The 13,168-nt window shown below is 34.3% G+C and overlaps 1 protein-coding gene across 1 annotated transcript in view; it reads left to right on the forward strand.

The window, feature by feature from the left end:
- The first annotated feature begins 473 nt into the window (after positions 1–473).
- Positions 474–13,168, forward strand: part of LOC111995704 (ABC transporter F family member 4-like) — a 14,449-nt gene continuing 1,754 nt past the window's right edge. Inside the window, 7 exon segments of the mRNA XM_065779764.1 lie at positions 474–640; positions 1,964–2,034; positions 3,776–3,850; positions 5,470–5,559; positions 5,562–7,031; positions 7,034–7,100; positions 7,102–7,272. Coding sequence (XP_065635836.1) covers positions 3,826–3,850; positions 5,470–5,559; positions 5,562–7,031; positions 7,034–7,100; positions 7,102–7,272 — 1,823 coding nt within the window. The 5' untranslated portion in view covers positions 474–640; positions 1,964–2,034; positions 3,776–3,825.

A 13,168-nucleotide genomic window follows, 5' to 3' on the forward strand; every position in this document is an offset into this window, starting at 1 on the left:
AGATGTATAGAATTTTGGAATTCGATTCCAAATCTATTGGTGTGTGAAGTAGCCAAACAGCTGAAAATCGAATTCAAGACGGAATCGGTTTTCCAAACTTCCAAGTTCTAGGGTTTTAGTTTCTATGGAGATTAAATCCTTCAAATTCGATTTGGAATTTCAAAGAGGCCATTGGTTTGCCACTTCTCTTATTATTATGCCTGTCGCCATGAAGTATGATTTGAAATATTAACTTAGAGACAGCTTTCTTGATTTATAATATGGTTTTAAGTTTTTTATTTTTAAGGATCTAATCTAATCTAATACTATTTATAATAGCAGAAGCTATCTTCTACAATTAAGGCTGTGTTGACATGTAAAAAAAAATAGTCCATCTAAAAATCTGCCACGCTTACAATTAAAAAGCGAAGCATGATACTGTTTCGGCATATATACAGACCAGAATCAATGTAACTTTTAAAAACACACATTCGTTCAACCAAAATAAAAAGCCTTCGCTCCCTCTCAATATTCATTCATTCTAACTAGCAACTACACTGTTCGTTCTCTGCCCTATCCCTTCCCTTCTAATTAATTGCCATCAGCTCTCTATCTGTACTTTGCCCCCATCCCTGCTTCTCTGCAGTAGTATATATGGAAGGTAAGCACACTCTTTCCCACTTCACCCACTATTTTCAATTCCTGTAACTTCTCACTTCTCACCAGTGCTTTTTCTATTTGAATTTCTATATTTAAAATTTTCCCCTCTTGCTGAATTGTCTAGGGTTTTCCTTTGATCCCTATTGAAGGATAGATGAGTTTATTCTCTTTCTTTGGATGCTTTGGCCTCAAATTATCATCTCTGTATTTTGTTTTGGGTAACATTAGGGATTTTTTGCTCTTGATTTTAATAGTCAGCTTTCACCTTTGCTGCTTTTAAATCTGACAGTTTACAGTGTAGGATAATTTATAATTTTTTTTAAAGTGAGATTATGGTTTCCTGGATTATTTGCTTTGTTTTTGAATTAGGGATTTTCACTCTTGATTTTAATAGTCAGCTTTCACTTTGCTGCTTTTAAATCTGACAGTTTACTGTGTAGGAGAATTTATAATTTTTTCTAAGTGAAATGATGGTTTTCTGGATTATTTGCTGTGTTTTTGAAATAGAAATAAACAAATAAATAACCAAGAACACTGTGTTATTGAATATTAAGGGACTATTTCTGAAATATGGTTGTATGGTTTACACTTCAATTTGTAGATTCAGATTTTGTTGAATTGTTGAACTACCTTTATTTGGAAACACACTTTCACATTTTTACAATCCATACCATTTACAATATTTTCTTTACCTTCTTCTGTTGTCTCTCTTTCATCTTTCTCTCCTGTAACTTGAACAACCTTCTAACCTTGTGTAATTTAAATTAGTATCATTGTAAGCATTTGCTTTTACTTTGGGCATCACTCCATTTGGAGATGATTAGAACTTTGATCATGACAACGTGTTTATAGGCTTTTATGAAGTATGATTTACTGTACAATGCATTAATGCATTTGGTGTTCTTTCTTCACTTAATTATCTGCAAATAGATTGATGTTAATTGTGACAAAGGTTCTAACAGATGGCTTTAGCAAGCTTGGTTTAGAAGGAATGCCTTTACTTAATTTTTATAAGGTGAATTTGTAACTAACTTATATCTCCTGCTTGAGGTACATGGTGCTTTGTAAGGAGCTAACTTACTAAAAGCAAGACATTGAATTTTAAAGGAGTTTTTAAAGTTCAGATCTTAGTTTATAACTAAGATCCTTGCAACATTTTTTCTTTGAGAATGCACTTGAATTTCCAATGTCTCTTTAGTTTCACAAGTTTACATAATTTATGGTAATTTTTGATGGATCAAACCTTTCTTTTGTGGTCTCTCTTTCATCTTTCTCTCCTGTAATTTGAAAAACCTTCTGGCCCTATCATTTTTTTGAAATACAGATTTGTTTAGTTCTCTGCCAAGCACAACACTTGGGTAATTTACAAGAAGAGTTGCTGGAACAAACTGACAAGTAAGGACATCCTGATTTTCTCTTTGTTTATCTCATACTTTGTATTACATTTTATCCATTAGTGTATTTGTGTTTGAATTGGCTCTGATTTGCATATTTTAGCCAGCTTTCTCTTCAAAGAAACAAATATTTGCATTCAATTAAATCTTATATTGTATCCAACTAACCTGTCAAACTGTTATGTTCTCTTTTAAAAATAATTGTCACCAACCATATTGGGTTTTTTGATTTGTCCTAGCTACATAAGCTGCTTGTGATTCTCTTTCATTAGTTTATAGCAACAACAGGAGATTTATCTTTATGGGAACAAAAGAAGACAAATCTAATGAGTATTCAAAAAATAAAATACCTATTGGGAGGCCTTTTGTAGAACACCTAGCAGATATAGTCATTTTCTTTTACTTACATAATCCTTATGGAAAAAAAATAAACAAGAGATATGGTTCTATAGAGCCTAAGTATTAACAATAAAAACATACCCTATAATTTAGGCCAGATTAGTTAATAACAAAATGATCAAATGTGGGGGGAAAGAGAAGAGAGCGTAATGTCAAGAGGTGAGAAGAGATGGCTTTGTGTAATTGTTCTAAAAGCCAGGAAAAGGAGTGAGTAAACTGATGTGGCACTTGATAAGAGAGTCTTACCTGGAAGATTGTAAAGACTTTCAATTCTATGCGCCACTGGGCAAAGCCTGGAATTTTCTAAAGCCAAAAATCTAAGATATTGAATTGCTTTAGATAGAGCAGAAATTGACTAAAAGCCAAAAGTAATCTTACTTGCTTCATGAACTGATCTATATTCCTCTTGCAACAAACCTTGCATATGACCTATACTGGTTTTAATAAAGGACAAAGTTCATATGGAATATCATTTATATGTCAGAAAGATGTGTATTTTATTATTTGTAGGGAAGTTCTATCTGAGACTTTGTGTGGTATAGTTAGTGGGTGTGACATTTTTATCCACGTGTCCAGCACTTTTTTGGACTTTTATAACAAAATTCAGCATAAGGTGTAGAATTACAATAGTGTTGTGCGTTTTGGTCAAGGAAACTACACCTATTTATTACAAAATAGTGGATAAATATATAAGTTCAATATTATAAGGCAAGAAATACAAAAAACAAGATTCTTAGGAGTTGCCAGTTTAAATTCCCTTGTCTGTGTCGAAAACATCATTTTTCTACAAATAATAGGTGATCCTTTTTGTAGAGCATCATGCAACTTATAACTTTATTTAGAATAGGAGAGAAAATCAGATTTAAGTATAACAATTCTGCATCCATGTTTCATACTTTTTTTTTCCTGCAATACTGTGAATTAATTAGGCTATATTATTAGGCTTTTCAACTAATCTATTTTCAATGTGGTGTCACTTAGGTTATTCCTCTTTCACTAAGTCTGAAATTTTCAAGAATGTCTCTGCATGTTATCAGTGTATTCTGTTTTTCCTTGTTTTTTCTTTCTTTCTTTTGAAATTGATGCCACATATCACTACTTTTCTATGGATTTGTTTCTTTATTATGTGAATTGTCTTGCTCAGCTCTAATGTGGTCTTAACCTATCAAAGAAAAGCTCTAATGTGGTTTTAATTATGCATTTATATTCATGATGAACTTAATAAAAATCGATCAATGCAGCTAGTCAGTTTTTGGGTTTCTCAGTTGGGTATGAAGCTGGTTCCTTGTTGTCGGTGTCTCATTTATTGTTCGCGGATGATACTCTTGTTTTTTGTGACGCAGATAGCACTCATATTACAGCTCTACGTGGGATTCTCTCTAGATTCGAGGAGATGTCAGGGCTGAAAATCAATTTTGGTAAGTCTGAATTGGTTCCAATTGGGGATGTGTCTAATCTTCATGAGTTAGTAGAGATTTTGGGCTATAGGGAGTCTGCTCTTCCGTTGAAATATTTAGGTCTCCCGTTGGGTGCTTCTTATAAAGATAAGACTATTTGGAATCCTATCTTGGAAAAGATGGAGCGTAGGTTAGCTGGTTGGAAGAGGTTGTATTTATCTAAGGGGGGTAAAGTTACCCTTATTAAGAGTACACTCTCTAGCTTACCTACGTATTTCCTTTCTCTTCTCCCTATTCTTGTTAAGGTGGCTAAGAGGATGGAGAAATTACAAAGAGATTTTCTTTGGGCTAGTATCGGGGATGATTGTAAAATTCATTTAGTTAATTGGACTAAGGTTTGTAGGCCAGTGAAGAATGGAGGGTTAGGCATCCAGTGCTTGAGAAGGTTTAATTCTGTATTGTTAGCCAAATGGTTGTGGCATTATGGTTGGGAGAATGATGCCCTTTGGAGAAGGGTCATTGGGGCGAAGTATGGGAATGAGTGGGGTGGTTGGCGCACAAAATCTGTGTCGGGGGCTTATGGTGTATGTTTGTGGAAGTGCATTAGAAGTGGCTGGTTGATTTTTTTCCGAGTGCCTTCGGTATGATGTGGGTGATGGTACTCGTGTGAAGTTTTGGGATGATGTGTGGTGTAGGGATCGTCCTCTTAAGGAGGAGTTCCCAGACTTATATAATATTAGTAGGACAAGGGAGGCGTCGGTCTCTGAGGTTATGTGTTTCGCAAATGGGAGAGTTTCTTGGGACATTCAGCTCCGTCACTTAGTGAACGATCAAGAGTCACTTTCTTTGGATTTGTTTTTGGTCTTGATTTATTCCGCAAAGGTCCGGGGTGTTGGTCCTGACAAACTTTGTTGGAAGCCTGCCTGCAACCGAGGTTTCAAGGTAAGTGGGTATTATCATTTTCTATCCCCATCTATGGTATTTCCCTTTCCTTGGAAAATGGTGTGGCAATCGAAGGTTCCTCCTCGGGTTGCCTTTTTCTCTTGGACTGTGGCTTTAGGCAAGATTTTAACTATTGATAATCTACGGAAGAGACACTTTGTTGTTCTTGAGTGGTGCTTTATGTGCAAAGGGTGTGGGGAATCTGTAGATCATCTCCTCCTTCACTGTCCTTTTGCTTTTGAAATGTAGAGTATGATTTTCTGCTTGTTTGGTATTTGTTGGGTGATGCCACAAAGGGTAGCGGATTTGTTGGATTGTTGGTCTTGCAACTTCAGGCGACATCGTAATTTAGTTATTTGGAGGATTGTGCCGCATTGTTTGATGTGGTGTATCTGGCGGGAACGGAATTCGAGAAGCTTTGAGGATCGTGAGCGGTCCATTCTTGAGTTTAAGTCTTTTTTGTTTTCTACTCTTCTCGAATGGTGTATGGTTTTACCTTCTTTTTCTTGTATTTCTCTTTCTCAGTTGCTTGATCATTGTACTTTGTTTTCTTGATGTTCTTGCCTCTTTTGTACATTTCCTATGTATGGGGCTGTTTTTTTTCAATATATTTTTAAGTTACTTATCAAAAAAAATAAAAATCGATCAAGTTGATATGATTTAACACCATCCAAATCTATTTCTTCTTACCTGACCAGTTACTGCAATGGGAAAGAAGCCGGAGGGGACTGGTGCTAAGGCTAGTGGCAAAGACACTTCAAAAGATGCGAAGAAATGGAAGCTTTCGGTCTGGCGATGCTTGCTAACATGGATGAGAAACCTGAGAAACCTAAAAAGGGTTCTTCTTCAAATGCTTCTAGTAAACCTAAGACAAAAGCTCCAAAAGTGTCATCTTACACTGATAACATAGATCTTCCTCCGTCTGATGATGAGGATGATGCCTCTGAAGAAGACCATTCTGATGCCAAAAAGCGGCAAATAGGGAATGATTCAAATTCACTTGACATAGCCATAAGTGAGAAAGAGTTGAAAAAAAGAGAAAAGAAGGACATACTTGCTGTCCATGCAGCAGAGCAGGCAAAACGGGAGGCCCTTAGGGATGACCATGATGCTTTTACTGTTGTTATTGGTAGCCGGGCTTCAGTTCTTGATGGCGATGATGAAGCTGATGCCAATGTCAAAGACATAACTGTTGATAATTTCTCTGTATCTGCTTGGGGAAAAGAACTCTTAAAGAACACGTCGGTTAAGATATCTCATGGGAAAAGGTATGGCTTGGTTGGACCCAATGGAATGGGCAAGTCTACATTATTAAAGCTCCTTGCTTGGAGGAAGATTCCAGTACCTAAGAATATTGATGTGCTTTTGGTTGAACAAGAGGTGGTTGGTGATGATAAAACTGCCCTTGAAGCAGTTGTTTCAGCTAATGAAGAGCTGGTAAATCTCCAAAAAGAGGTAGAATCTTTGCAGAATTCATCTTCTGCTGCTGAGGGTGAGAATGGAGATGATGCGGGAGATAAGCTTGCTGAGTTGTATGAACAGTTGCATATCTTGGGATCAGATGCAGCAGAGGCTCAGGCATCAAAGATTCTTGCTGGGTTGGGTTTCACCAAGGATATGCAAGGTCGCCCAACCCGATCATTTAGTGGTGGCTAGAGGATGAGAATATCATTGGCTAGGGCGCTCTTTGTGCAACCAACTCTTCTCTTATTGGATGAACCCACAAACCATCTTGACCTTAGGGCTGTTCTCTGGCTGGAGGAGTACTTGTGTCGGTGGAAGAAAACTCTTGTAGTTGTGTCACATGACCGGGATTTCCTCAACACTGTCTGCACTGAGATCATTCATCTCCATGATTTTAAGCTTCATTTCTACTGTGGGAATTTTGACGATTTTGAAAGTGGGTATGAGCAGCATCGCAAAGAGATGAACAAGAAGTTTGAAACTTATGAGAAGCAAATTAAAGCAGCGAAGAGGTCAGGGAGTCGGGCTCAGCAGGAAAAGGGGAAAGACCGGGCTAAGTTTAATGCTGCAAAGGAAGCATCTAAGAGCAAGGCTAAGGGAAAGGTTGATGAGGATGAGCCTCTGCCTGAGGCTCCAAAGAAGTGGAGAGATTATAGTGTGGAGTTCCACTTCCCTGAACCTACTGAGCTCACACTGCCACTTTTGCAGCTAATTGAAGTCAGCTTTAGTTACCCAAATCGAGTGGATTTTAGGCTCTCGAATGTCGATGTAGGTATTGATATGGTAACACAAGTTGCTATGTTGGGCCCAATGGAGCTGCGAAATCTACCCTACTGAATCTTCTTGCAGGTGATTTGGTTCCGACTAGTACAAAGGAGTCAAAAGTTAAGGATTGGGAGGTATTCACAGCACTTTGTGGACCTACTAACAATGGATGAAACACCAGTTCAGTATCTTCTTCGTCTTCATCCAGATCAAGAGGGACTTAGCAAGCAGGAGGCTGTACGTGCAAAGCTTGGAAAATTTGGACTCCCCTAGTCATAATCACCTCACCCCAATTGCAAAATTATCTGGAGGGCAAAAGTCACGGGTTGTCTTCACTTCAATTTCCATGTTGAAGCCACACATATTGCTATTGGATGAGCCCACAAATCATCTGGACATGCAGAGTATTGATGCGCTGGCTGATGCACTGGATGAGTTTACTGGTGGAGTCGTCCTTGTCAGTCATGACTCTAGGCTTATATCTCGTGTTTGTGAGGATGAAGAGAAGAGTGAAATTTGGGTTGTGGAAAATGGGACTGTGAGAAATTTCCCTGGAACCTTTGAGGAGTACAAGGAGGAGTTACAAAGAGAGATCAAATCAGAGGTTGATGAATGATTTTACAGCCATCACATTAGGTATTCTTATTTCAAATCACATAATGCTATTTTTATTGCCCCTGTTGTGTTTGTATTCACTATATTATAAGTGCAATAAACCAGATGCATCTTTGTGTTGTAAACTCGAGAGTAATTTCTTGTATTGCGGATGTGTAGAACTTACAAATCTTATCATTTGGTAGATGTTCACCTTACCTCCGCAGTTTTGATCTCATGCGAGGTAGTCAACTTCGATTGTGGTAATTTTACTGTGATCTTCATATCTGGATATTATAATACCACTTTCCCCTTTTCCATACAAATCTTATTATTTGGTAGATGTTCACCTTATCTCTGCAGTTTTGATCTCATGCAAGGTAGTCAATTTCGATTGTAGTAATTTTACTGTGATCTTCATATCTGGATATTATAATACCATTTTCCCCTTTTCCATTTTGCTTATAACTTACCACACATTTGCGGCAACGGCCAACCCACTTATGCATCGCATTCCATGCAACAGTTCAGTAGGCACTACGATGAAGACTGAATTGTGAGCTCCTTGGTTTCCTGCCATTCTATGTGGAAGGCTTATAATAGTTTAATCAACTTTCTGTATTGAATCTGTTTATATGTTCTAAGAGTCAGATTCCAAAATTGGAGAATGCATACAATTATCACGTGTGTCCCTTTATCCAAACATACAACGACACATGTTAAGAGACTACTTTATCGAATTCTTCACGTTGTTGAATTTGCTCACCTCAATACTCTTTCATTAAAAGCCACACCATCAGCTTACCCTCTCTACATCTCTATCCTTTATGGTGTTGTTTAACTTACCTGGACGAAACTTTCAATTGCAGCCCTTTTACTCTTTTGCTATGTAACTGCTGTTTTAAATTTTATTATTTTAATGCATCATCCTTTCTTATCAGTTTGTTGGTATAAAGATAGAGAGAATGTTGCTTGCTAAGACTAAAATTGGAGGGTCAGTGAATTTAGAATGCTTCTTACATGTGACAAACTTAATGGCTCCTTTGAAGACGTTGTCAACCTAGCAGAAATATATTTTTCATTTGAGGCATGAAATTTAAACCACACACTATGTTTGAAGTACCCTTTATTCTTTTGCTATATAATTATTGTTCTAAATTTTAATGCATCGCCTTTTCTTATCAGTTTTTTGGTATAAAGATAGAGAGAATGTCGCTTGCTTAGACTAAAGTGGAAGGTCAGTGAATTTGGAATTCTTCTTACACGTGACAAAATTTAATTGCTCCTTTGAAGATGTTTTCAACCTAGCAACAATATTCTGTAAATGTTTTACAAAGCAAATCTAATTTTTTCTTTCTCTTTGGGGAAGAAACGGTTGCAACTCTTCTGAATGATAATTATTGATGGCCTATGTATAAATTTGCAGAATGCGAGCTCCTAGCTTAACTAGCACCTCCTTCCCTTGTAAGTGCTAGGTGGAGGGTGAGGTTGTGGTTCAAGAGCTATTGAGTGCATGTGAAACTTACCAATAATACTAATAATAAAAAAGCATAAACTTGCAGGATTGATTTGAATTTTTAATCTATTTTGATTAAAACTAATTTTTGAACTAGAGGGGAAAGCATCAGTGGTCAAGGTAGCAATTTAGTTCTTCACTTTCAAGATTTTACCCAAAAAAGAAAAACTCTCCTGCCAATCTTATGGTATTTGTTCCAAATTTTATGGTGTTGTTATCAAGTATCATATTTTTCAGACGTGAGCTTATTGGTTATAGCCTTATGGCTAGGAGGGCTGCGCACTGTTTGCCTGCTTTTCCTTTGGTATTGGCTTGAGGAACCCCATATATTTTCACATGTTTAAAAATGAATTGGGCATGAAAACATGAGAGTATAAGAGAATGCCTCACTGATTTTATTTTCTTTTTGTGGAAAATTTACAAGCATAGGCATAGTATGTATGATCATGAACTTCTTATCAATGGATGTGCCTCTATCCTTATTATTGCTGATCGCTTTTTCACCTTCTCGAGCTATCAATATCTTTTCTCTCATGTTGGTATCCTCCTAAAGTGAATGACAAATTTGCTGGGGAGTTTGGACACTATCTTAATCCAAAAACAAAATCTGGTGGATTTAGGCCCAACATATTGTGTACCAACCGTCCGCTTCTATAATTGCTAGTTAATAATAATATACAGCTTGACTATTTTAATCAATCAAATCATTCCCACTTGAATATTTGAACACAAAAGTATGCATATAGTAATAGAAGTAGAACTTGTCGGAATTGGAATTTAATTTGAGCTTTTGGAGCTTTTGTATAATCAAAGTATATAATTTCATAATGATACATGAGAATGTGTCTCTCTTATAATCGGGTCAATTTTATGGTTGTGATTGCTGTGTAAGGGTGGAGATTCCTTATATTTGGAAGCCGTAGCTTTTGTTGCTAAAATTATTAAGTTATTTAGTTTTCAGAAATACTCAAATTTGTCCCAAATGTATATACAATATCTAAAATGTATGTATAATATCTAAAAGCTAAAGCCTTGTTGAGCCACGTTAGCATAGTATTTTGATCTATTTTGGTTGATTCGTTCCAATTTGGGCCACTTTGGTACATTTCAATTGTAAAATCTATTAGTAAATAATTAAATGAGTTAATTTAATTATTTTATCCAAAATTATTAGTACATAAAGTAATTTAAGCATTTAAAAAAAAAAATTAATATTAATAAAACAATAAAATCTTTTAAATAATGCTTCTTAGGAATGTTTTCATTTAAATTTTTAGTAGTAAAAATAACATTTAAATGAAATTTACTAACTAAAAGATTTACAAAGTGACATGATTAGTTAGTTTCACATCAACAACATAATAAACAAATTTCTAATTATTTTTTTAGTGATACTGTAGTTAGTTCACATTTTACTATATATCTAAAAGGTGAATCGTAACATTTAATGTTATTATGCTTCTGTTGAGTCATATTAGTGTAGCATTTTGGTCTACTTTGGTCTATATAGTCCATTTTGGTATAATTCTGTCCATATAAATTGTTAGATCTATTAGTAAAAAACTAAATAATTTAATTTAATTATTTTGTCCAAATCTATAAGTACATGAAGTCATTTAAGCATTTTTTAAATTAATACTAATCAAACAATAAGATCTTTTAAACAATGCATCTTATGAGTGTTTTCATTTAAATTTTTAATAGTAAACAAAAACATTTAAATAATATCGTTTACTAGCTAAAAAATTCGACATGATTAGTTAGTTTCACATTAACAACATAATAAACAAATCCATAATTATATTTTAGTGATAATGTAGTTAATACAAATTTTAAGATATGTCTTACAAATCTAAATAATATTTACAAGTTGACGCGTTATATTTATTATTACAATGCTCTTTTTGACCCACATTAGGATAGAATTTTGGTCCACCTCAATCCACTTCAAACTATTTTGGTCCATTCAGTCCATTTCGATCTATCCGGTCCACTTCAGTCCATTTCATTCTCATTCGGTCCATTCTATTCACTTAGTTCCATTTCCGTTCACTTAGGTCCTATTTGGTCCATATGGTTTGTTTTGGTCTATTTCTGTCTACGTGGTCCAATTTGGTGCTCTTAGGTCCATTTTGGACTAATTGGTCCTTTTCAGTTTTTGGCTCAAATTAAAATTCATTTTTTTCCTTAATTTTTGGTTTAAAAAGTATGAATTTTATTCTATTTGGGCCTAACTCTTTAGTTTCGGCCTAAAAAATATATATAGAAATTAGAGATTAGGCCCTAAAAAAACAATACAAATGATAAATAATCAAAAGATATATTAGTTTAATTTTTTTTTTAAAAGAAAAAGATTACCTGAAAATTCAAGTTTCAATAATAGACATTATACTTATATTTGTAAAGAAAAAAAAATGCTACAATTCTAAACTTAATGTAACATGTTACAAGAGTTTCATGGAATGAGGGTGTGCATTTTTTTTAATATTTATTTTAATAATCTTTGATATGTTCAAATTAGTCAACCGATTATGGTATATTTGAAAAAAGTACTTTTAAATTTTTAATAACATTTTCTCCATTTATATAAAACAATATTATAATTATGTAATTAATTTTTTTTTATTAAATTATGTTTTTCATATATACATATATATATATATATATATATATCATTATGTATTATTGTTGAATGCAAAGTATAGTAACTCTTTAGGTGATAGTCTCTTTTAAATTCTATGTGATGAATTTTGTAGACTTTGTGATTGATTGCTATTCACATATCACCTCATATGTATCTCAAGCTTTTGCTAGTTGCACACACTACACAAGTTACTCTTTGCTAAACTTGGTACATTTTTTATTGTGTGTGATCTTGTTGTGGCCATCCAAGATTAAAAGTTTCTTGATCTTAATGCAAAATATGTTTAAAGTTTGAGAAATTAGATATTCTAGAGCTTGAATGTACCTGAATTGGGGATTTTGTTCAAATTGGGTTTAATTGATGAAATTGGCTTGTTGATTTGATGTAATTGATTATTATTATTTGTTCTCTAACTTGTGTGATGATCAATTCGTCAATTTATTTCAAAACATTCAAGTGGTTTTTTTTTTTTTTGGGTTTTTGTTAGAAACTTTATACTTAAGCCAATTTTGTGAATTTAAACTTATATTAAACTTAGTTTCACTGCATTAGAGCATGCATCGTGCCATATTTTTTCATGCATCATTTATGTTTAGGATTCACAAGCATTGCATTGATTTTTGTATCCATCTTGTAGTTTTGCAGTCATATCTCTCATTGTTTTCACATATGCATACACTTTGCTAAATTGGGTACTCAACTTGATTTAAAAATTGATTGATTAATTTTTGAGTTATGTACTTTTTAGTATATGTTATTTTTTATGTGTGAACTGCAAAAAATATTTTTCTTAAGATATATGATAGATAATCAATGTGCAAATATTTTCTCTACTCATGCAACTGTTTATGGGTCACATAGTGTCAAGTTTGCATTGATTGAAAGAGATAATATTTTTCTTCATGTATATCCTCACCTTAGGTTGTTTTTTTTTTTTTTTTTTTTTTTTTTGGTTTTTTTTTTTAACTTTGGTTTATGTGTCTTTTTTTCCCCCCCTAATTTTTCCCCAAACTATTTTTCCCAACACTTGTTTTGTTTTTCCTATTTTTATAGGGGGAGAAGCCTGTTTTTAACCTTTGTTGTTCATAGGGAGAGTTGTCTCTATTTTCTATAGAGTTAAATTGTTTTGTGTTCCTTTCATTCTCTATTTCCTCTTATTCTCTGTTGAGTTGTTACTCTTTGTTTGAGTTATTTTTGTCAATACGTGACAAAAAAGGGGAGATTTAGATGAAATGTGGGAATATGTGGGAGTCCTGTTTGTTTTGTTTAGGGGGAGTTGAAATTGTTTTTGATATATCTAACTTAGGGGGAGAGTTAGTTTGCATATTTGTTGATTTATTGTTTTTCTGTCACACATGCGTTTATGCGTTTTGTTTAGTGTTTCAGAAAATATACAGGTTGATTCAATTGAGCT

Source organism: Quercus suber, unplaced genomic scaffold, assembly GCF_002906115.3.
Source record: "Quercus suber isolate HL8 unplaced genomic scaffold, Cork oak 2.0 scaffold_217, whole genome shotgun sequence".
NCBI classification, from domain to species: domain Eukaryota; kingdom Viridiplantae; phylum Streptophyta; class Magnoliopsida; order Fagales; family Fagaceae; genus Quercus; species Quercus suber.